Below are 23,469 nucleotides of genomic sequence, written 5' to 3'. Positions count from 1 at the left end.
CTGATGAGTAGTGGGGTAACTTAATTGTGGGTGGGGTGCACAGAACTATGTGCCTATGCACTATGCCGAATTCTCACCCAGAACTGGGGGAACCCAGGGGATGGGGTACTCACACAGATGGTGAGCGTAGCGCAGGTGAAACACGTCGCAGCCATGCACGTGGTGGTAGAGGGTCTTCTCGATCAGGTCCTGGGGCTCGTACCCTGTCAGCTCGGTCACCCTGGGATGGGGTTTAGAAGGGGGCACAGAGGCGGGTGAGAGGCCGCCCCACAGCTCCCTTGCATCCCACCTCCGCCAGCCCCTGGTGGAGTGCTTTTCCTTTAAACTAATATTGGTTTTGCTAACTACTCGAGTGCTAAAAGGCTGGGAGGGCAAGTGTTGACTTTGGAAAGGGAGAATGACCTTTTTTACAAGGAGAAAGTCTTTGAAACGCAGCCCCGGGCAGGATGTAGCCCCAATCCGCAGGCAGCGATGTTGGCCAGGTCTTCAGGAACCACCGTGAGGGCTGAGAATGCACCCTTTGTCCAGGGCAGCCTGGGAGGCTGTGGAAGACTGGCCTGGGCTTCTCCGGCGGGGAGAAAGGCCTCCCTGAGGGAGGGGACCCCACTTTATGGGGTCCTGGTGCAGAGACCATCTCTGGGTTTGTTTTGGTTGATGACTGTGGCAAAGCTGCACCATATTGAAAGACCCTTTTGACTATTTCTGCATGAATTCCTTACCGATGAACATCTCTGTTTCCAGGACCTTTTCAGCATCCTAACCTAGAATTGTTTCCCATGGCAGAGATTTCCCCATCTCGTGTGTGTGTGTGTGTGTGTGTGTGTGTGTGTGTGTGTGTGTGTGTGTAGGTTGGGCCACATTCAGTGGAGCTCAGGGATTACTCCTGGCTCTGTGCTCAGATATTACTCCTGGTAATGCTCAAGGGACCCTATGGGATACCAGGGATCGAACCCAGGTCAGGCACATGCAAGGCAAATGCCCTATCTGCTGTGCTATTACTCTGGCCCCCACAAGGCTTTTTTTTGAAGAGTCATATCCTATTGTGCTCAAGGCTCACTCCTGGCTCTGTGCTCAGAAATCACTCCTGGAAGGCTCGGGAAGACCCTATGGGATGCTGGGGATCAAACCCGTATTGACTGCATGTAAGGAAAGCATCTTCCTGCTGTGCTGTCCCTCCAGGTGAGACTCCATTTCCAGCTCACTATGATAAATAAAGCAGGTCTCCATGGCCCAGAAGACAGCACCCCTGTTTTCTTTGTTTTGTTTGTTTGTTTGTTTGTTTTGTTCCTACAGGCCTTGGGTGCTGGACCCCTCATTTCAATTCTGTAAAAAAAAAAAATGCTTCCCTGCTCCCAGACTCCACAAAACACTTGGGCCATGCGAAGCCTCATCTAAAGCTCAGGCTGGTGTGTTGGAGCTGAGAGTCCAGGGCCCAGGGCAGAGGAAGGAGGGGTGTGGAGGGTCCCTGGGGGTCCTGTAGGAGTTGTTTTTTTCTGGGCACATTTCCAGGATGTCCAAGACAGGAAGGAGGCCGACGAAGGTGGGTGGGAAGGGGTATGGTCCTGAGCTCTTTGGGGGCTTCCAGGACGTGTCTGAGGCCCTCCCAGACCTCCATGCCCCGCCTGAGTCTGATTTCCCTGATGGGGGTTCTAATGCCTTGTGTCCCCCAGAAGAAAACCAGGCCCCTCCGTGCACAGGAGGAAAGAGGCCCTGGAATGTCAAAGAATCAGGAGCACGTGGCTCCTGATATTGGGGGTGCTGGCAGGGTGCCCTGGGGTCTCTCCAGACCTCCGGAGTCTGAAGCCCTGCCAAAGGCTGAGCCAACCCCAAATTTTGCCAGGCTCACCCATCCTTAGCTAAAACACCAGCTGCGGTTTCAAAGAGCAACAACCCGAGCTGGTGAGGTGGCGCTAGAGCTAAGGTGTCTGCCTTGCAAATGCTAGCCAAGGAAGGACGGAGGTTGGATCCCCCAGCGTCCCAAGCCAGGGGCAATTTCTGAGCGCTTAGCCAGGAGTAACCCCTGAGCATCAAACTGGTGTGGCCCGAAAAACCAAAAAAAAAAAAGAGAGAATGTTCAAAGAGCAACAACCACAAGGCCCTGGGGATCAGAACTTCCGGGCAAGCCGAGTTAAGGTGGTCAGGGGTCAGGCAAAGTGGGAACATCCGCGTGGCCATCCCCTCCAGGGCCCCTAGCCTGGTTCCTGGGTCACCCCTCACCCCAGGTCTGGGCACAGAGATTGACAAGTCCTGGGTTCCAAGGGTCTCTCTCTCTCTCCAAGCCACTCAGGTTGCATGGGAGCTAGTGGGTCCTCCAGAACCTTTTGACGCCCTCATACCCCTTCCTCATATTCAGGAAAATCCTCGATCTGCTAGAAACTTCTGAAAGGTCTTTTATGGGAAGATAGCAAGTGCCTCCAGGAACGGCTGGCTGCCTTTCTGTTCCACTCACTTTTCAAGGGAGGTCTACAGCCTTCCCTGTGAGGCATGGGATGTTGGGTGCATTGACACAGGGCCTCCAAGCCCACCCTCAAAGCAACCGACCTCTGAGCTAGTCTGCACCTCCTCTGGGCATTTTGGCTTTTTAGAGTACTAAGGTGCTGGAGCAGGCCTCAAGTTTCTCCCCCTCACCCTGGCTCCCCTGGGTCTCAGGTGTGTGTTTGTGGGTGGCTAGAATCTCCAAGGAAACATGAATAGAAAGAAGATGGTCAGTTCCTCTACTTCCTGAGGGAAGGAGCTGGACATGGGAGGTGATGGGAGGACTCTCTCCAAAGTGCTCAGAGGTTCTGACTCTGCAGGACTGATTTCTAGCCACACCCCAAAGCTTCCTTATCCCTTTCCTGCAGTGGGAGCCAAGGCCCCCCTCTGGCTATAGGTGTTGCCCCCACCCCCATCTGCACTGCTGGGGAGCAGCAGGAGGTTGTGGGGGTGCTGCTTTGCTCAGCCCTCCTTGTAGTGGTGTGAGAGGCATTAATGCCAGACTCAAGGAATTTCAGTCTCTGTCTCCCCATTATTGGCTAAGTTCATGTTTTTTTCTCTCTAATAAAAGGTGATCAAGATCAATTTTAGATCATGTATCATTTACCCCAGTCAAGTGAAATGTTTTATATATATATATATATATATATATATATATATATATATATATATATATATATATATAGTGCTCGGGACAGTGCAGTGGGGACGGTGTTTACCAACCTGAATTTGAACCCTGGCATCCCATAGGCTGCCTGGAGCCATGCCAGAAATGAGCACAGAGCCAGGAATTAAGCCCTGAGCACTCTAGGTATACCCCCCAGTTAAAAAAAAAAATGATGTTAAAGGGCTGGAGTGATAGCACAGTGAAGAGGGCATTTGCCTTGCATGTGGCCAACCAGAATTCGATCTTCTGCATCCCATATGTTCCTCGAGGCGCCAGGAGTGATGCTTGAGCACAGAGCCTAGAGAACCTTACCCCCGAGTACTGCCAGTTGTGGCCCAAAAATAAACAAACAAAATATGATGTTAAAAAAGAAAACATGAAGACTATACTTTCAAGGATCATTTCTATAGTATGTGACTAGAGAAGTTTCTCTGATCATGTAGAGCACCCAAAGCCACGAGGACAAATCAGAGCGTCCTCTCCTGAGCGTGAAGCCGGCTCTAGGTGTCGCTTCTGCGACTGCCTTTTGCCATTGATGATCGTTCTTCCCTTACTTTGGAAGGGGTAGAGGAAGAGGATGCAGTCTGAGTGGTAAAAAAAAGAAAGAAAGAAAGAAAGAAAGAAAGAAAGAAAGAAAGAAAGAAAGAAAGAAAGAAAGAAAGAAAGAAAGAAAGAAAGAAAGAAAGAAAGAAAGAAAGAAAGAAAACAAGGGGCTGGAGAGATAGCACAGCAGTAGGGCTCTTGCCTTGCGTGCGGCCAACCCAGAAGGGATGGTGGTTCGAATGCTGGCATCCCATATGGTCCCCGGAGCCTGCCAGGAGCAATTTCAGAGCACAGAGCCAGGAGTAACCTCTGAGCATTGCCAGGTGTGACCCAAAAACTTAAAAAAAGAAAACAAGAAAACATGGGGTCAGAGTGGTGGCACAAGAGTAGGGCGTTAGCCTTGCACTAGGCTGAACCAGGACAAACCTGGGTTCAGTCCCCAGCATCCCATATGGTCCTCCGAACCAGGAGCACATAGCCAGGAGTAACTCCTGAGTGTCACTGGGTATGGCCTAAAAACAAAAACAAAAACAAAAACAGAAACAAAAAAAGGAAAGAAAACAAAAAAAAAGGAAAGAAAAGATAAGAAAAAAACATTTTGGTAATAAAGTGAAAATTATGATAGTTTCCGAACAAACATGAAACCCAAATATAAGAGAACAAAAGCAGCTAAGGCATTTGCCTTGCACGCAGCTCAGCCCGTTTGGTCCCCAGCATCCCAGATGGTCCCAGGAGTGACCCATGAACACAGAGCAGGAGTTATCCCTGAGTTGCCTCAGCTCCTAGCTCTGTTCCCAGCCCAGTTTTACTTGTTCACAGCTACAGCTGACCCTCGGGCTCAGGGCCTGGCACCTCCCGAGAGTGAACCCTAAATTCCTGCACTCAATCTGGTTCCAACCCAGCTGTTACACAGACCTCTGTTGGGTCAGTCCAGAAACTGGACCAACTCCCAGGACCCCGGCCACCACCACCACCCGCTACTGCTACTCACTGACCCTCCGGAAACTGGCCCTGGCCCTGCTGGTCTCCCGAAAGCGCGGGAGCTCACCTGGAGTCCAGGAAGATGAGCTTGAGGTCCAGGCTGGCCCGGAACATGAACATGTTGCTGTGCAGCTTGATCTCGGTGATGGCGCTGGGCGGCAGCGACTGGCCCACGGCCACCAGCCCCACGATCTGGTAGCAGGAGTCGTACAGCGGCATGTCCAGCACGTACTGCCTGATCTTCAGGTAGCCGCTGCAGTGGATCACCTACGAGGCACGGCCGGGAGGGCTCAGGGTGGAGAGGCCACTCCAGGCCACAGCATGTCTCCCTGCCCTGCACCTGCAGGACTCTCTGATGTGGGCACATTTGTGCAACCACCTGGTCCTGCAACACTCTGACCCCATTCTTCCTTCCTTTTCCCTTCCCTTCCTTTGTTTCCTTCGTGTTCCTTCCTTCTTCCTTTTTCATCCCTTCCTTCCTTTCTTCTTCCCTCCCTCCTCCTGATCTCCCTCTCTCCCTCCTCCCTTTCTTCCTTTCTTCCCTTCCTCCTTCCTTTCTTCCCTCTTTCCTTCTTTCCTTGCTCTTCTTCCTTCCTCTTCCTCTCCTCTTCCCTCCTTCCTCTTTCCTCTTCTCTTGCCTTCCTTCCTCTTTTCCTTCTTCTTCCTTCCTCCTCCTCTCCTTCTCTCCTCCTCCCTCCTCCTTCCTCCTCCCTCCCTCCTCCCTCCTCCCTCCCTCCCTCCCCCTCCCTCCCTCCCTCCCTCCCTCCCTCCCTCCCCTCCCTCCCTCCCTCCTCCCTCCCTCCTCTCTCCCTCCCTCCCTCCTTCCTTCCTTCCTTCCTTCCTTCCTTCCTTCCTTCTTCCTTCCTTCCTTCCTTCCTTCCTTCCTTCCTTCCTTCCTTCCTTCCTTCCTTCCTTCCTTCCTTCCATTTGGTCTTTGCGCCACAGCAGGCGGTGCTTAGGGTTTACCCCATGTACACCTCAGGGGATCATGTACTGGGGGTCAAACCCAGGTCAGTCACATGCAGGCAAACACCTCCCTGCTGTGTTCTGGCTCCAGTTCCTCATTTTCTTCCTTAGGAAACAAACTCATTGAGAAGTGTAAAAGGTTGATGATGGGAGCCAGAGCAATAGTACAGCAGGGAGGGCGGCTTACTTTGCACGCAGCTGACCCAAGTTCGATCCACCAGGAGTGATCCCTGAGTGCAGAGCCAGGAGTATCCCCTAAGCGTGACTGGGTGTGGCCCCAGGAAAATAAAACAGAAACAAATAAAGAGTTGTAAGGGCTGGGCTGATAACTTCAGGTGCTGGCCCAGGCTTTGATGTGGGAGGTCTGGGTTTGGATCCAGGCACCACAATGTCCCCTGAGCACCACCAGCAGTGACCCCCATGCCAGGAGTAATTCAGGAACACTGCCAGGTGTGAGGTCCCTATAACCCCCAATAGAAGGAACCACTCCTACATGAGCTCAGTGCCAAGTTCCAATTAGCTGCCCACACTGTAATCTGGGGAGCTGATTATTTGTTCTCCATTACTAACTTTAGTGGCTGTCTTGGGCACCATCTTCCTCAGGGCCTGAATGTTGGACATCTGCTAGCTTGACATCATATGACTTTATTTTCTTTTGTTCTTGACCCACACCTGGCAGTGCTGGGGTAGTGGCCGCTCCTGGTGAGGCACTTGTGGGACCCATAGGTTCTGCATGCAAAGCACATGTCAACCCCTGAGCCTCCACCTGACATGTTCTACCACTCCAGAGAATTGAGAATTCTAAACAGAATTATTTTCCTGGCTGGAGAGATACCAGAGCAGAGCCCATCAAGCAGTTGCCTTGCTCCTGGCCACCAGCCAAGCTCTAGCCCCTCACCCCATATGGTGTTCTGCATCCCGCTGGGAATGATTCTGGGGCACAGACCCGAAAGTATGAAAACCCTGAGCTTTTCCTGGTATGGCCCCCAAAACGCAAATGGCAACAAGAAAGGACCAGAGTTGAGGCCTGGATCCATTCACTATGGCGGAAATCTCAGGCCTGAGACTCCAGAAGGATCCTCACTCTCTCCCAACCCAAATGGGCAAGTATGAAAGGGGTCCCCTAAAGTGGAGAGCTGAGTGATGCAGAGTGTAAGAGCTCAGGGCAACCTGGAGGAGGAGGGGACTGGAAAGAGGGAAAGAAAGAGAAAAGGGAGATGGGGAGAGGCTGAGAGGGGAGGGCAGGGGAAGCACTGGAGGGAGTAAGGGTCAGGGAGGGGACTGGCTGGGGTTACATTGGACATTCCACAGAAGACACAAAGTTCATCCCCATTTCTTGCATACACCCCTACAATAGGTCCCAGCATCCCTCCCCAGTGAAGGCCCAGCCCTCCAGGGTTTGTTTTTTTGTTTCTTCTTTGTCAGAGGCCAAGAGAGAGGGAGAAAGAAGAGAAAAAAGGAGCGAGAAGAGGAAGAAAGGGAGAAGGTAAGTGGAAAAGAGAGAAAAACAGAAAAGCCCTCCAGGTTTTTTTTGTTTTTGTTTTTGTTTTTTAGGCCACACCTGGTGATGCTCAGGGGTTACTCCTGGCTATGTGCTCAGAAATTGCTCCTGGCTTGGGGGACCTTATGGGACGCTGTGAGATTGAACCACGGTCTGTCCTAGATCAGCCACGTGCAAGGCAAATGCTTTACCGCTGTGCACTGCTCCGGCCCCTGGGTCTGTCTTTTTTGAGGGAACCAGTCTTTCTATCATTTTTGGAAGTGGCATGGCGAATCAGCTGGGGACCCCCTGCAACTTGCCCTTCCCTCAGGCTGTCCTATGAGGTCACCTTCCACCCTGCCAAGGGGCCTGGGGTGCCCTGCTCCCCAATTCCCAGTAGCTGGAGGCTGTGGGAAAGGTGGCCAGGAGTGAACCCCACTCTGCCTGAACCTATGCCCTCCCCCATGTCTCCTTCCCCTTTTCAGCTCCTGTCCTGGTGTAAGGCAGGGTTATGGGCTACCTTCAAGCAGCACAATCCCCCACAGCAGCCTGGGTCAGTTCTACTGGAGCTGTTCACCCCCATTTGGCCAGCCTGTCTACTCCAGAACATCCCCGAATCCTCTGGGAAACTCAAGGGTCAACCCCGAGAACATAATGATTTCTTTTGTTTGTTTGGTTTTTGGGCCACACTCGGTGGTGCTCAGGATTATCTGGCTCTGCACTCAGGAATCACCCCTGGCATGCTAGGGGGACCTTATGGGATGCCAGGGATTCGAACCCAAGTCAACTGCTTGCAAGGCAAATGCCCTACCCATTGTGCTATGGCTTAGGCCCCATGATACTACTATTCTTGGTCCCACACAACCAAGCATCATCCCTTGGGGGGGTGGCACTGGGTCAGGGACCTGTCTGCCCTTGGGGACGGACTCAGGCCCCACCTTGTATCCGCTGCAAGTCAATCCTGCGTTCCTCTTGGCCAGCACGCACTTCATTCTCAGGAAGAAGGAGCGTTCCATCTCGTACTCTGCAAAGAGGGGCTTGGTCACACCACCACCTGAGCCCAGCAGCCCCATCACAGTGGCTGGGAGAGCTGCCCATGGCCGGGGCAGGAAGTCGCTGACCTCAGGGCAGGTCCCAGACTCTGAGTCCACCACTGGGCTAGCAGGGAGGTGCTGGAAATCATCCACCCAGACTTGACCCATTCACTTCCCGGGGGACAATTGGGTAGGCGGACACATGGGTATCCTCCTGGCACCGCCACCAGCTGTGCCCAACAGAACTGGGTGCAGAATTTACACATTACTTGAGAGCCTGTGTCCCCTCCAGAGACTCAAATGAGCCTTTCTGTTTGAGGGTGATATTTATGCAAGAAAACTCCACTGGCTTCTTTTCTTGTGTGTGGGAATTCAGGGTCACTTGTGGCACTGCTCAGGGGTTACTCCTGAATGTGCTCAGGAATCTCTCCTGGCAGGTACAAGGGACCCTATGGGATGCTGAAGATCGAACCCAGGTTGACTGTGTGCAAGGCAAATGCCCAACCTGCTGTGCTATCGTTTTTGACCCCCATATGATTGCTTTAACTGCCTTTAGGGCAAGTGTGGCTTGAACCTCTCTGATGCCCATCACCCCATTCCCCAACTTCCTGTGTAATCTGACCTGATGGTAAGACCTTCCCATTTCTGGGAGGGGGGGTCTTTGGGAGGTAACAAAAGGATTGCCTCAGGGGTGTAAAGAGGATTGAGGAGAGATTCAGGAAGAAGCAGCAGGAGAGGTTGGCAGGATTGAGGAAGAAGAAACTGATTGAGATGGCAGGGCAGCTGAAGAGAACGTGCTTAGAAGGTTAGATTAAAGGCCACATATGTGGCGTCTATCCTAACCTTTTAAGCAGGCTCCATTAGCTGCCCGGAACTTAAACCTGTCCCTGATATCTCTCCATGCTGCTAGCCTCTTTATAAATCCTCTTTATATCCCTGAGGCAATCCTTTTGTTACCTACCAAGGAACCCCCCAGAAATGGGCTGGTCTTACCATCAGGTAAGGTTACACAGGAAGATGGGGGGATGGGGTGACAGGTGCCCACCTTGGGAGAGGACAGAGGTGGCTCAGTACCCATTGGTCACCTGGGCACACCTAAAGCTGGACTTCAACCTCCATGATTGAACATCATAGAGTACTTTTTTCTTTTGGGGCCACACTCAGTGGCACTCAGGGCTTACTCCTGGCTCTTTGCTCAGGAATCACTCCTGGCGTTGCGCAGGGGACCACATGAGATCCCAAGGATCGAATCCATGCCGTGCAAAGCAAATACCTTCCCTAGTGTGCTATTGTTCTAGCCCCTCGAACAAAGTTCTTGCCTGCTCAGCCATGTTGCCAACCTGCCTGGCCACTCCCACCGCAGAGGCCTTGCCCTAGACCTGTGCAGAAGCCTAACCCTTTGGACACTTTTGGGCAGAAGCAGCGGACCTGCTTTCCTCTTCCATTGATGCCCGAGGTGACAGTGCTGCGGAGAGGCCAGAGCAGGCCCAGCCGCCCGCAAGGTACCCCTCCTTCCAGCTTTGCCAGGGCAGATACCTTGCAGCAAATGGTGGTGCAGGGGCTGATGCACGGCCAGGACCGCAGTCATCTCGTCATGATCAGACGGATGGATGTACTCGTAAATGCTGTTACCTGTCAGCTCCACCTGCAGTACAGGACAGGGTGTGGTCAGAGATGGGGCGTGGTCAGAGAGGCTGGGGGTAGGGTGGCTTGGGAGCAGAACCCCCAACTGCCACAGCAAATGCCCTAGGAGAGCACAGAACTCAGAGCCTGACTCTTCCAGGCTGTGGGTTCGGGTTCAAGTGCCGCCAGGTGCTCCAAGCTGACAGTTCTGCTGAGGTCAGCTCTCCAGGTAGGTCCCACTGCCTCCGCTGCCTGGAATGTGCAAGTTTCCATGTGACCAGAGAAAGTATCATGGCCCAGAAAGTGTGGACCCCTGGGATGTCTGTCACAAAGAAAAGGAAGGCTAGGGGTGGAAATAAAAATGTTATTTCTTATTTTATATTTTTTAATGTTTGGCTTTGGGCCACACCTGGTGCTACTCAGAGGTTACTCCTGGCTCTGTGCTCAGGGATCACTCATGGAGGGGCTTAGGGACCATAGGAGATGACAGGGATCGAACCTGGTTTGTCATGTTGCAAGGCAAATGCTCTCCCCACTGTACTATTGCTTTGGTTTGCCCTTAAATTAGGGGGCCAGAAAGGTAGTATAGTGAATAGGGTACTTGCTGTGCACTAACCTAGATCTAACCCAGACTAATCCAGATCCCATCTCCAAAATTCCTATACGTCTTCTTGATCCTGCCAGGAGTAAACCTAGAGCTCAGTAAGTTGTGGCCCCAAAACAACAACAAATGCTGAACCTTAAGTCAGAAGATGTTGGGGTCTTTCCTGGAATCTTTAAAACAATTTTCCACTGAGGGGGTTGGAGAGATAGTAGAATGGGGAAAGTATTTGCCTTGCAACATGACAAACCGTTTTCCTTGCACACAGACAATCCTTGAGTGAACCCAGGAGTAAGCCCTAAGCATTGCTGGGTGTGTCCCCAAAACAAAAATCAAATAAAAAATATTGCGATGAGAGGGTGACTAATATTGCTGGGGACTCTTGGACACCCCTAGATACCCCTGGGCTATCCTGGACAGCCAGAAAACCAGCTGGACACCAGCTATCATGTTTGAGTGCTCTGAACCACACCCCTTGGGCCCTGCCCGGCCTTTCGCACGAATCTGGCACTTTTCCTGGGTGACTTAACCCCAGGTCCCCCACCCTCAGGTGCGGCAAGGTGACCCTATGACCTCGGATGGCTCCTTTGACCTTTGGGTGCCTCCCTCCTGGTGCACAGTATAGGCTGAGAGTCCCACCCCGTAAACCAGGCACAGCTGATCAGAGGTGGGGGACCGGGCTCCTGTTACTCCACTCTTAACTCTGACAACTTCTTTAAACCCTGCCTAAAGTGCCAGTTAAGTCATGGAAGTTTCTGGAAACAATCACCATAAGGGCAATGGGGCCTGGCTCCTACTTGAAGGACAATGTGGCCGGGACAACGGGCTGCAGCAGTACTCCCAGGGCAACATGGAGTGATGCCCCAAGTTTTGTGAGAACTTGCTCTTAGGGTATAGAGCTTGGATGGGGTGGGGGCAGGTGGGTAGAAGAGCATTTTCTCAGGGAGGAGGCCAAGCTAAAAGTGAAGGCGGCTATGAAGTGCCTTGCCCAGAGCCACCTCTTCACTCTTTATTTTTTGGAGGGTCGAATTTGGGCCAGATCCAGGGGTGCTCAGGGATGACTCCTGGCTCTGTCTGTGCTCAGGGATCACTCCTGGTGGTGCTCGAGGAACCATATATTGTGCTGGTGATTGAACCCAGAACTTCCTGTGTATAAATCATGTGATCTGCCTACTGACTGTTCTCTCTCTCTCTTTCATCTTAAAAAAGCTTTTAAACACTTTCCACTCATCTTAGTGATTGGTTTTTTTTTAGTTGCTATTAGTTGTTTTATTTTTTTGACCAGTAATAGATATGCTGAAGGTAGAAATTACTCCTAGTTGGGACCAGAGTGGGAAGGGCCTTTGCCTTACATGCAGCTGACCTGGGTTCCATCCCCAGCACCCCATATGATCCCCTGAAACTACCAGGAGTGATTTCTGAGCATAGAGCCAGGAGTAAAGCCTGAGTGTCTCTGAGTGTGACTGAAAAACCAAAATAAACAAAAAAAATGGAGTTACTCCTTGTGGCCGCACTTAGAAGACCATCTGGGATGCCACGGATCAAACCCAGGTCAGCCACATGCAAAGTAAGTGCTCTCTACACTGTACTATTGCTCCAACTCCATCGACTTACTATTCAAAAACAAACAAAAGTTTTGCAATTGGGTGTGGCAGGGTAGGTCTCTCTTTTGGGTCCTGTCCATAAAACAAGAGACATTGGGAACATTCCAGTTCATGCAAACTATTTTTGTTCTTAATTAAAAAAAAAAAGCAAGTAATCCTTTACATTGTTTTCCTGCAGAAGCATCTTTTACAAAACAACTTGCAAAACAGTTTCCCTAGTTCACATCACATCATAGAGGTTTGAGGCCGGGTAGTACAAGGGCAGTGCAAAGGCCGTGAAGGCCAAAGTAGGATCTTCTGAGCATGTCAGGGCCCCCCATGTCCTCCAACCCCCAACTGTCTAGGAAGCCAAAGTCTTCCAATAGCGCAAATGTTTGCAAAGAGCAAATTTTGCAAAGACACAACAGTACTGGCCTTGCCTCCGAATCATGGCTGACGTGGTCCTTCCTGCATTCACTGGATCTGCGCGTGCTTTCGAAGGAGGAAAGTAATCCGACTGCTCTCCTCCCCCCCGACCCCCAGAAAAAAATTATGGTTGTCGCCATGAAACTCCCCAGATCTCATCCATCAACCTTATTAAAACAGACCTTCACTATGATATTTCAGTTTTGGTAAAACCCTGCGAACTCCAAAATGAATGATTTTCCTACTAAGAGGGTTTTTATTTTTTTTTCTTTCCCTCCCTTCTCTTTTTAATGTTTTACTGAATAGCTTTTCCTCTTGCCAAGAAAACTTCGTATGATAAATACGGTCCTCAATGCCTCAATTCTGGGGGCGGAGGAGTCGGCCCTGGTACAAGCTGAAATGCTCACTGTCTCTGCTCCGAGTTTACTGCTGACTATGGTGAATTAGGTGTTTTAAAATAAGGTGGTTTGGATTTCAGGGTTCAAGTTAAGTCAACAAACATAAAACGCTGTCCCTTTCTCTTTATTTCAAAAGTGAAAGGATTAAGTCTTGGGCCCCCAAACAATGCCATGGCTATTTGTATGGTTCTGCTTCCGGCCACAGTCTCCAAAATTTTATTTTCCTTGATGTGTCTCATAAACAGCTATTTCCTCCATCTCTCCTCCTCCCCCCCAACACATACTACTTTTTTGGGGGGTAGGGAGAAATGTATATTAGTTACCTAGATGCAATTTAATGTATGTAGCTTTGGTTAGGAAATTGAAACCACACGGATACTTAAAAATGCCTTGGGAAGTGCAGAGAAGGTATAGAACCGTTTTCTCCTTCATATATAAGTTAATGACATCAACCCCAAAGCCATGGACGGAAACCGTTTTAAAAGCTCGTGTGGAATAATAAAGAGTGTTTTCCCAACCCATAGTGCTTCCAAATTGATAAAAAAAAAATTAGTCTCTGGAACTATTACATATTACGTCTGTGGGCATATAGAATGTTTCAGAAGTATGACTATTTCCCTGTACAGGGACTTTGGACCCAGAAGACAGACCAACTCTGTATTTCTTCACTTCTGCTACAAAAGTTATAGCTCACAAGAACTGGGTCCACAAATGGCAAAGCAAAATGAAGGGACTAAATCCTGCCCTTGGAAGTTGAGTTCTTATTTCGATACTCACCAAATACTTTCTTTGATATAAAAAAAAAAAGGGGGGAGGACTTGAGATGACTTTAAAAGAAAGCGGGGGAGACTTGCATTGAGATGGACTTCACACAGTGTAAAGGGGCCTTTAGGGCTGGAGCTGTTACTCAATTGCCTAGGGTGCAAACTTTGCTTATGGTGGCGCTGGGAGTGACCCAAATAAATAAGGAACATTTATGCTGCCAACAGGTAATTGAGCAGGTAATTGCAATACACCAGGTTGAAAAAGAAAGAAACACCATTTTGCAGTACAGTCAAGCAAATGAAGAACATCCGTGCCCTGGAAATGGCTCCCACAGAGTTTAATGATGAGTTAATGTGGAAGATGCCCGGATAATAATGGCCTGAGAGTGACTTGAAGTGCTTGGAACACTTAGGCCAGCCTCACCTACCACTCTCATGACTCACCACCAACTCTCTTTACAAGAATACTCTGGTCAGTGGGTCAAGTTGTGTTCACACTTTTCTCTCTAAGAACCTTTAGCTTCTTTTCTTTTGTTGGTATTTGGGCCACACCTGGTGACAACTCCTGGCTCTGCGCTCAGAAATCCCTCCTGGCTTAGGGAACCATATGTGACACAGGAGGATAGAACCGCAGTCTGTCCTAGATCAGCCGCGTGCAAGGCAAACACCCAACTGCTGTGCCACCGCTCTGGCCCCTAAACTTATAATGAACCTTTAATAAAAGGTAAAAATAAACCTTTAATAAAAGGTTCATTTTGATAATAATGACTCTGTTTTTGCTACTAATAAAAAATAATCTAAAGGGAGCCTCTCTACATTCTTTTTTTTTTAAAGAGTTGGCTACTTGGTATCATATTCAATATTCACTGTTTACATGAGAATAGAAAAAAAAATCAACATAGTGTGATTCTGCCTGAATGTACCTTGGGGAGTTAAGAGTAAACAGGAGGCAGATTTAAGGGGGAATGTCTGTTGACTATATAAATAGTTCACCCCAAGGACCCATCCCTGCCAGACATTTCCAATCTCTAGGTGGGATTTGGGGACCCCAGACTTTCAATCCTGCCAGGAGATGGGATGGGATGGGAGTTAGGGATGGGGAGAGACCCATCCTCTGGCAATCTGGCCCATGTTTGAAAAACATCAGCAGTTTGGTATAAAGCAGCATCCGGACTATAAGTAGCACTACAACTTGCTGGGGAGATGGTAGAGCAATGGTATCCCCCTTGGAAGACTGTGAGGCACCATTTATACTCACACTGCAGTCCAGAGGACATAAATATGCACCTGGGGCCTGACCTGAGCATCTCCCCAATATTCTGGTCCCTTTTAATTATCGTCTTGACAATTCATCTTGTTTTCCCACATACAAAGAGAAAAAGTGGAGGGAGAGAGAGAGAGAGAGAGAGAGAGAGAGAGAGAGAGAGAGAGAGAGAGAGAGAGAGAGAGAGAGAGAGAGAGAGAGAGAGAGAGAGAGAGAGGCAGAGCAGTGTGATAGGATGAGCTGGAACGTTCCAGAATGTGCTGAGTGGTTAATGGATCCTGAACACACCAAGTGACTAGGCCAGCCTGCTGTGTACTTACCAAGGACAACTCTCTGAAACCATTTTTGAGGAGTTCTAAGCTACTTCATATAGTTTTAAAAAGTCACACAAAACCGACACTTTGCCTTGCTTAACCATAACCTCAAGTGAGAGAGGAGCAAAGCCAACACATTCTTATTGAGGTTCTGGGGCCAAGGATTGGGGCCATCAATGCAAACCCCATAACGGAAGAGCTGTTTCCCTTTCACATGGACTGTGTGGAAGCCCCAAATCAAAGTGAGAATTTGTGATCTCAGTTATGCTGGATGAAACTTTTTATTTGCAAAGAGGGGAAATGTGCCGTCTGGTTTGCGACCTCTCAGAGCAATCACAGGTCTCATAATTTGTGACTAAAATAGTTCAGTGATGAAAAAACAAGGTCTCTCAGCAACAGAGGAAGTCCAGAGCAAAATCCAGGCTGGAGAGCCATGGAGAACTAGTCAAGACCCATTAGAGTTGGTACAAGCAATAAGACACTTGCCTTGCATGTGGCCAACCAGGGTTCATCCTTGCACAGGGGCCATGCTAATCTTCTCTGTATCGTTCCAATTTTAGTATATGTGCTGTCGAAGCGAGCACATGGCCAACCAGGGTTCATTCCCTGCCACTTCCTGTAGCTCCTGAAGTACAGAGCCAGGAAAAGCCCCTGAGTACTGCCAACTACTGTTCAAACCACCCATTCACCCCCACTTCCAAAAAAAAAGTCCCACCTAGATCAAGGTGGAAATGCAGAGAAGACTAAATTTTGGGGAAAATTTTTTTTTTTTTGGGTTTTTTTTTTTTTTTTTTGGGCCACACCCGGTAACGCTCAGGGGTTACTCCTGGCTATGTGCTCAGAAGTTGCTCCTGGCTTGGGGGACCATATGGGACACCGGGGGATCGAACCGCGGTCCGTCCAAGGCTAGCACAGGCAAGGCAGGCACCTTACCTTTAGCGCCACTGCCCGGGCCCCAATTTTGGGGAAAATTTTTAAAAGAAAGTTAAGAAACTGTTTAAGAACTGTAGCACATGTTTGGCAAATACAGAGATTAAGGATTTTTGTGAATGCATTATTTTGGGGGAGAAGGGGTCATACCTAGTGGTACTCAGGACTTAATACTGGCTTTATGCTTACAAATTACTCCTGGCAGGCTCAAGGACCCATATGGGATGCTGGGGATCACACTGAGGTTGGCTGTGTGCAAAGCAAGAACCCTCTCAGGCCCAGCATCACATGGCCTATGTTTTCTTAGTGGCTTTTAGCATAGCTGGGGACCACTCCCCCCACAAACCAAAAAAAAAAATCCATTTTGTACTTCCCACCCAAATTACATTCTACAAGTAATCCGGTCCCACAAGCCAGCCACTGCCAGAGTAAATTTTATCTGGGCACCTGATTTCATCAAAAAAGAGAAAAGAAAAGAAAGCACTGGAGGATTTTCATCAGAGATTCCCTTGAAAGAGCTTAGCATGAGGAATGCAGGGGCACCTTAGCCCACGTGGGCAGGGAGAAGGGGCAAACACAAATTGAAAGAGAAATTGGCAAACAACTGGCAAATTCAAAACACGATACAGTGCTGGCAAAAAAAATAAAGGGGAGAGGAGGAAATAGTATGTAACATTTTCCAAATGGGATTCCCACACCTTTCCTTTTTCCTTTCCTTTTGGTGGGGATCATACCCAGGAATCTAACCCAGGCCAACCACATGTAAGGCAGCTCCCCATTTCCTTCAGGTAGAAAACTCCACACTCATGGGGGTGGCATAGGCTAGGGTGTTTGCCTTGCACAAAGCCAACCCAGGATGGACAGTGGTTCAATTCCTGGCATCCTATATGGTCTGCTGAGCCTGGCAGGGGCAATTTCTGAGCACAGAGTCAGGAGTAACCCCTGAGTGCCGCCAGGTGTGACCCAAAAAACAAAACAGAAAAGAAAAGAAAAGAAAAGAAAAGAAAAGAAAAATCCACACTCAGTGGCATGTTTGAAGGCGAGTGCAATGCAGGGTTTTTCCTTGCTCCTCCTGGTGCGGGGGCGGGTGCATTTCCTCTAATTCTAGTGTATTTTCCATCACAATGAAAAATCAAGCACTTTGTCGCTTTATATAATGTAAAGACAGGCTTAGTCCTAACGCGTATGAGAATGAGGCTTTGATAACCATGACCCAAGCTGTTGAAATTCAAAACGTGAAAGGCAGAGTCACTAAGACTCCCCAATTCATACCCCCCTACTTAGGTACCTCACTGCCTCATCCAAGTGCTCTTTCTTTCCTCTCAGGGATGATGGATGGGTCGAGAAAAACTGGCATTATTCAAATTTCTAGAAAGGGCTGGAGAGATGGTACAGCAGATCGGACATTTGTCAGGCGCACAAATTGCTCCAACCCTGGCACCTCATATGGTCTCCCAAGCACAACCAAGAGTGAGCCCAGAGCACAGAACCAGGAGTAATTCCTGAGCACCAATGGGTATGACCCTGGCCCAAAATAAAACAATCAAAATAAACCAAAACCAAAACAAATTTTCTTGGAAAAAAAAAAAAGCACAAGTCTGAAAAGATAGTACAGCAGAGGTGAAGTTTGCATGCAGCTGACCCAGGTTTGATCTCCAATACACTACAAATGATCCACAAAGTCCTGTCAGGAATGATCACTGAGCACAGAGCCTGGGAGCAAGCTCTGAGGACCTCTATCTGTTGTTGGGCCCCCCCATTCCTCCCCCCCCAAAAAAAAACAGCAAAAAAAAAAAAATAAATGAAAATATCCAGAACCTAGCTGTTTGAAACAGTAGTAAGCAGAATTTTATGAGTTTCTATCACAAGCATATAAAATGCTTTACTGAAAGGCCCGCTGAACTGGAGAGACTCAGGAAAAATTACCCTGCATTCCACAGGAATACTCATAAATCTATACCTCTTGCCTTTCCTTACCCCTGCATGTTCTGCAGAAAACCTGCCTTCTGCTTCAGCTTTCCTCTCTCTCTCTTTTGTCACACACACAGCAACTCATAGTATCATAGTAGAACAGGCCATCTATAGTGGACTGAAAGTCTTGTGTGTGTGTTTGATATTCTGGTTATTAGCAGGGAGGTAAGTTGGGTAAATTCACATCAGGGAAGAGAAAAGCCAGGCAAACGTGAAAAAACAAACAAGAGAAGACAAAACAATCAACTCTGCAGGAACCTAGTCACTCACACACACACACACACACACACACACACACACACACACACACACACACACACACACACAGACTCTTTCCAATCCACAATCCACAGCACATCGCACTGGGCTTATTTGTACAATCAGGCAACTTACCTGGGATAAGCCTAAGTGGACAGAGGCAGTTTCTGATATGTACATGATTTTGCCATCTGATGCCACCACAAAAACAAACCCATCCAACGTCTGTGCAAGAAAAAAAAAAGAGTCAGGGTGAGAGGTCAATGTCGCAGCTAAGCATCAAACCATTGTGGGGACCTGCGGGTGGATATTTATTTGGTGTCGCCATCGACATATATTTTGTTCCATGCAAAACTGGGGCCCCAGGAATACCACAGTTAATGGCAGTCCATGTGCCTGGACCTTGAAAGCCCTTTAAAAGCAATCCTGCATTCACACATCGCAAAGATCAGGCAAAAAAACATTTCAGAATTCCTATCATGCTCAGTTGAAATGTAGTAGTTTTATTGTTTGGAGTTATTTCAGCACTTAGTACAAATCTGGAGTTCTATGGTACTTAGGGGACAATTTACCACTAGATTGACCATTTTATGTCATAATTGGCAGCCGTTTATACCGTGAGGACACACACTTTATTTGCCACAATTTTCTAGTTACCCCTAAGTACTATTTGAATAATGAATTCCAAACTCCGCCACTCCCTAGAAAATAAAACAAACCCCCCAGTGATTTTTAAACAGATCTTGTCTACCCAATAGTTTCAAGTTTGCAAGTGATTAAATATCCCTTTTCAAAATTTAAGAAGAAAAAGAGTATCCATTTCTTCTTTCAATGAACATTTTTTCAATGAAAAAAATTAAAAACTACCTTTACTTAAAGTTAGGTATACTTAAAAAAAAAACAAACAAGTAAAATTATTAGCGATCAGGAAGCCAAATAAAAAAGGTGATGATTCTATTTAGAAAAAAAAACTGTTATATTTATCCTTTCATATTTCAGATCCAGAACCAACATAAAGCAATAAAGTTGGAAAAGGACCGAAACAACCCACAATGCTCCCCCCATTAAAAAATATTCCAAATTAATTTCTGGCCACAAATTCTATTTTTACAGCATGTAATTGAAACCAGATTACCTATGAGTTTTAGAAATCTTCTTGTTTTTTTGGAGGAGGGCCTGAAAAGAATGTCAGAGAAAGAAAACTTGTCTTAAAAGATAACCCTACCTTCTGTTGTCTCAGAATTTTGCTGCAAAAACTTTTGCTAATACCTTTTTCTTTTCTTAATCAGACTGAAATCAACATCTTGGTCATAAATTTTCTTTGACTTCTCTCTCTCTCTCTTTCTCTCTCTCTGTGTGTGTGAGAGAGACAGAGAGACAGAGAGAGACAGACAGAGACAGAGACAGAGACAGAGACAGAGACAGAGACAGAGAGAGACACTTAGCTCTACTCTTAGGGAATCATTTCCGATAAGCTCTGGGGAACATGCCGGGCGTGGGAGGATTGAACCCAGAACAGCCAAGTACAAGGCAAATGCCCTCCTCACTTTTCTATTGCCCAAGTCTCTTCCTAGAGGGGCGACTTTTCTAACACAGCTACAAACTTGTTCCCCAGCTCAACCTTTGATTTTCAGAACTCAAACTAACGTGATTTCTAAAGCAGTTCACACTTTGCACCCATTTTTCATTCTTGCACCAAAGTATCAAAAAGTATATATATAAAGACCCACGAAATGAAAGTCTCTCTGACTTAGCCATGGGGATAAAAATAGAGAAAATGACCATGATAAATGCTAAGGTTGCCAGCAATGACTAAAAATGTAAGTTTCTTATGGAAAATGTCACCCTAGTCTCCAGTTGGCTGACACGTGGAATAATAATGCAACTTGCTCCATGTTCCGCTCCGGAATGAAAGAAATGTACAGAGGAGAATTGGGGAGATTCTGACTCTGCCCTGCAAAGTTTTCATTAGTTTTCTAGCATTCGTGTCCCTTAGATGCAGGAGGAACAAACATGCAAACATATAAAAACCCTGCTCAGTTCTTAGAGCTGGAAGGAGCGAGCTCAGGATTGCTTGGGGGTTGCAGGTACTCACGCTGCTCCAATTCTCTTTACACTGCAAAATGTGCAAATAGTTCCACTTTCCTATTCCCAGAGTATGTATTAAAAAAAAGTTATATTTGGGGGCTGGAGAAATAGCACAGCAGTAGGGCATTTGCCTCGCATGCTGCTGACCCGGAATGGATCCAGGGTCAATCCTGCCATCCCATATTAGTCCCTCAAGCCTACGAGGTGCACAGAGCCAGGAATAACCCCTGAGCACCACCGCCGGGTGTGGCCAAACATCCAAAAACAAAACAAAGCAAAACGTATCCTCCGAGGGGCACTGGACACCCAAATAAAACGAAATCGGTTTTGAAAAAAAATCTACATTTTCAAAATTCAGAGATTATGACAGTCTCTCAGCCCAAGTCTCTGACACCAACTATTCTTTTTTTTTTCTTCTTTTTTTCTCCTTTTAAAGAAATCTCTAAAGAGAAGGAGGAAATGCAAACTTAGCGCCCCTTGCCTTTTCTCCCGGCAGAGACAAATGACTGACCGGGTTGGGGGCAATGAATCGGGTCCTTGATCTGCTCTGTGAAGGGCATTGAGAGATTTTCTGGGCCAAGGGAGGACCAGCCCCACCCAGACTCCGCCTCAGACTTGGAAACCGCCTGAGGGGCGCTAGCAAGTCTGGCCTGGGGGGGAGGGAGCTAAGTGATTAGCCAGGAACCAAACCACCCACCCTGTCCCTACTGGGAGCCCAGGAAACTCCACGGATCTTAAGGTCGATCACAGAAGAGTTGGGATTCTTTGGGTCAAGCCCAGCTCCTGTCTCAAGTGCGTGGCTTAACCTCTCTGGGTCCTCCGAAGGAGATTGGCCTGTATTAGACTCTCAACAGATGGCTGTGTATATTCTATGACTGACACTGTCTTTTCCTTAAATGCAATGTCGCCAAACACACAGAAATCATCCAGACTGCAGGGACTCAGTCTCAGACCCACCACCTGGACTCTGTGCTCCATAACATTTGCTCCAAGAAGAAAGGAAGGAAGGAAGGAAGGAAGAAGGAAGGAAGGAAGGAAGGAAGGAAGGAAGGAAGGAAGGAAGGAAGGAAGGAGGGAGGGAGGGAGGAAAGAAGGAAGGAAGAAAGGAAGGTAGGAAGGAAGGAAGGAAGGAAGGAGAGAAAGGAGGAGGGAGAAAGGAAGGAAAGGACAGAAGAAGGGAAGGAAGAAAGGAGAGAGAGGGGCCTTGCAAGCGCTAGCATAGGACGGATCACGGTTTGGAGCCATTTCTGAGTGCACAGCCAGGAGAACCCCTGAGTGTCAAACGGGTGTGGCCCCCCCAAAAAAAAGAAAGAAAAAAGAAAGAAGAGAGAAAGGAAGGAAGGAGGAAAGGAAGGAGAGAGGAAGGATGGAAGGAAGGAAGGAAGCCCCTAGAGGAGCTGGGAGTGGGTTAAGCTGTGTGTGTGTGTGTGTGTGTGTGTGTGTGTGTGTGTGTGTGTGTAAGGGGGGTGATCTTGAATCAAGAACATGGTGTGTTTGTGTGTGTGTGTGTGTTTGTGTGTGTTTGTTCATGTTCTGCTCTCTCAAGGAGCACAGATACCTGCAGCAGATGCGATCCCAGCTCCTTGGCCACGCTGTCCAGGGGCCCTGAGCGGCTGGGCTGACCCCACGCGTCTCCTAAGCCTGGACAGAAATCAAGCAAATCAGTGAAGGTTCCAAGGGGAAAGACGCTTGAGAGTCAGCAGCACCCCTCGGTCACCCTTTCCTTTCCCCGGTGAGCCCCGGAGTGAAACCAAACCCCCCCCCCAACCCCATGCTTCCCAGTGGGCTCCTCTCCCCCGCTCCTGGCTCAGAACTGGCGGTTGTCTTTGAAAATGCCACCAAGGAACGTGATCAGCCAGATGTCGGGGGCGCAGACAACTGGGGTGATGTCAAGTCTAACCTCCCCTTTCTCTCTCTCCCTCAGCGCAAAGCCACAGATCCACAGCACTTAACTCTTTTTTTTCTTTTTTTTCCTTTGGTTTTTGGGCCACACCCGGCGTTGCTCAGGGGTTACTCCTGGCTGTCTGCTCAGAAATAGCTCCTGGCAGGCACGGGGGACCCTATGGGACACCGGGATTCGAACCAACCACCTTTGGTCCTGGATCGGCTGCTTGCAAGGCAAACACCGCTGTGCTATCTCTCCGGGCCCTTAACATTTATTTTTAATTTATTTTTAATTTTTGGTTTTTGGGCCACACCCGGTGACGCTCAGGGGTTACTCCTGGCTATGCGATCAGAAATAGCCCCTGGCTTGGGGGACAATATGGGACGCCGGGGGATCGAACCACGGTCCGTTCCAGGCTAGCGCACGGTGCAAGGCAGACGCCTTACACCCTGCGCTACCGCTTCGGCCCCATTCCAGCACTTAACATAAAAAAAAAAAAAAGTGTTTTTCAAGCTCAAAGAATACCTCGGGTCCCCAAGTTCTCCAAGGCGCCCTAAAAGCCTGACGCACCAGTCTAAGACCGGGGGCCCGACTATGGCGACAACAGGTTTCCCTCAAGATGATGGGTCTGCGGTCCTATCCGTTGGGTTGGGTCCCCCACGTCCTTCCTGCTCCTCTCCTCCGAGCTCTTTAGAGGCAGGGGTGCTGGGGCCCGGCTGGGTTGGACCCCGCTCGCTCGCGCATCGCGCACCGCGCACCAAATGCAACTAACGGAGCAGGCGCTGGAGCCGGCGCTCAGGGAGCGGGCTACTCGGTTCGCTCGCCCCTGGGGGCTCCCTAAGGAGGATCGGCTGAGGGTTCTCCCCAAGGACCCACTTGGCAGCTCTGCTGCTCCAGCCCAGGTGCCCAAGATCTCAGCCTGCGCCCCCCTTTCCAGCCACCGGACTTCTTCCGTTCTGCTGCGCTCCGCACGCGCAGGGCACAGATCCCTGCGAAAGCCTCCACCTCCCAGGACCTCCAAGCGGCGATGACAATCCTTGAGCTGCCGAGTGTCCCGGGTCTTCTCTCTGTTCCTGCAGGTGCCCTGGATCCCGAGGCTGGAGCAGGACCCCAGTTAGAGCCGCCGGTCGCGGGAGATCCTCTTGGCAAATCTTTTGACAACTAAAAAGTTGAGGTGGGTAACCTTTCATTTCTTCTCGGGTGTTGGAAACTAAAGTG

General features: G+C 48.9%; 1 protein-coding gene and 2 non-coding genes across 3 annotated transcripts in view; 1 reads left to right on the top strand and 2 right to left on the bottom strand.

Annotated features, from left to right (window-relative positions):
- SIM2 (SIM bHLH transcription factor 2) overlaps window positions 1-23,469 on the bottom strand; it is a 44,555-nt gene that overhangs the window by 13,470 nt on the left and 7,616 nt on the right. The window contains 6 exon segments of the mRNA XM_049785393.1: window positions 114-220; window positions 4,734-4,933; window positions 8,051-8,136; window positions 9,683-9,791; window positions 18,414-18,503; window positions 21,925-22,007. Coding sequence (XP_049641350.1) covers window positions 114-220; window positions 4,734-4,933; window positions 8,051-8,136; window positions 9,683-9,791; window positions 18,414-18,503; window positions 21,925-22,007 — 675 coding nt within the window.
- On the top strand, window positions 3,522-3,735 carry LOC126026529 (small nucleolar RNA U3). Its single transcript, XR_007501764.1, has one exon. It is a non-coding gene; the product is annotated as a small nucleolar RNA U3 (small nucleolar RNA).
- LOC126026824 (U6 spliceosomal RNA) lies at window positions 15,596-15,703 on the bottom strand. The gene has a single exon (XR_007502038.1). It is a non-coding gene; the product is annotated as a U6 spliceosomal RNA (small nuclear RNA).

Source organism: Suncus etruscus, chromosome 13 (genome assembly GCF_024139225.1).
Source record: "Suncus etruscus isolate mSunEtr1 chromosome 13, mSunEtr1.pri.cur, whole genome shotgun sequence".
In the NCBI taxonomy this organism is placed as follows: Eukaryota; Metazoa; Chordata; class Mammalia; order Eulipotyphla; family Soricidae; genus Suncus; species Suncus etruscus.
The sequence above is the reverse complement of the archived record's forward strand: the minus strand, read 5'-3'. Positions and strand labels throughout refer to the sequence as shown.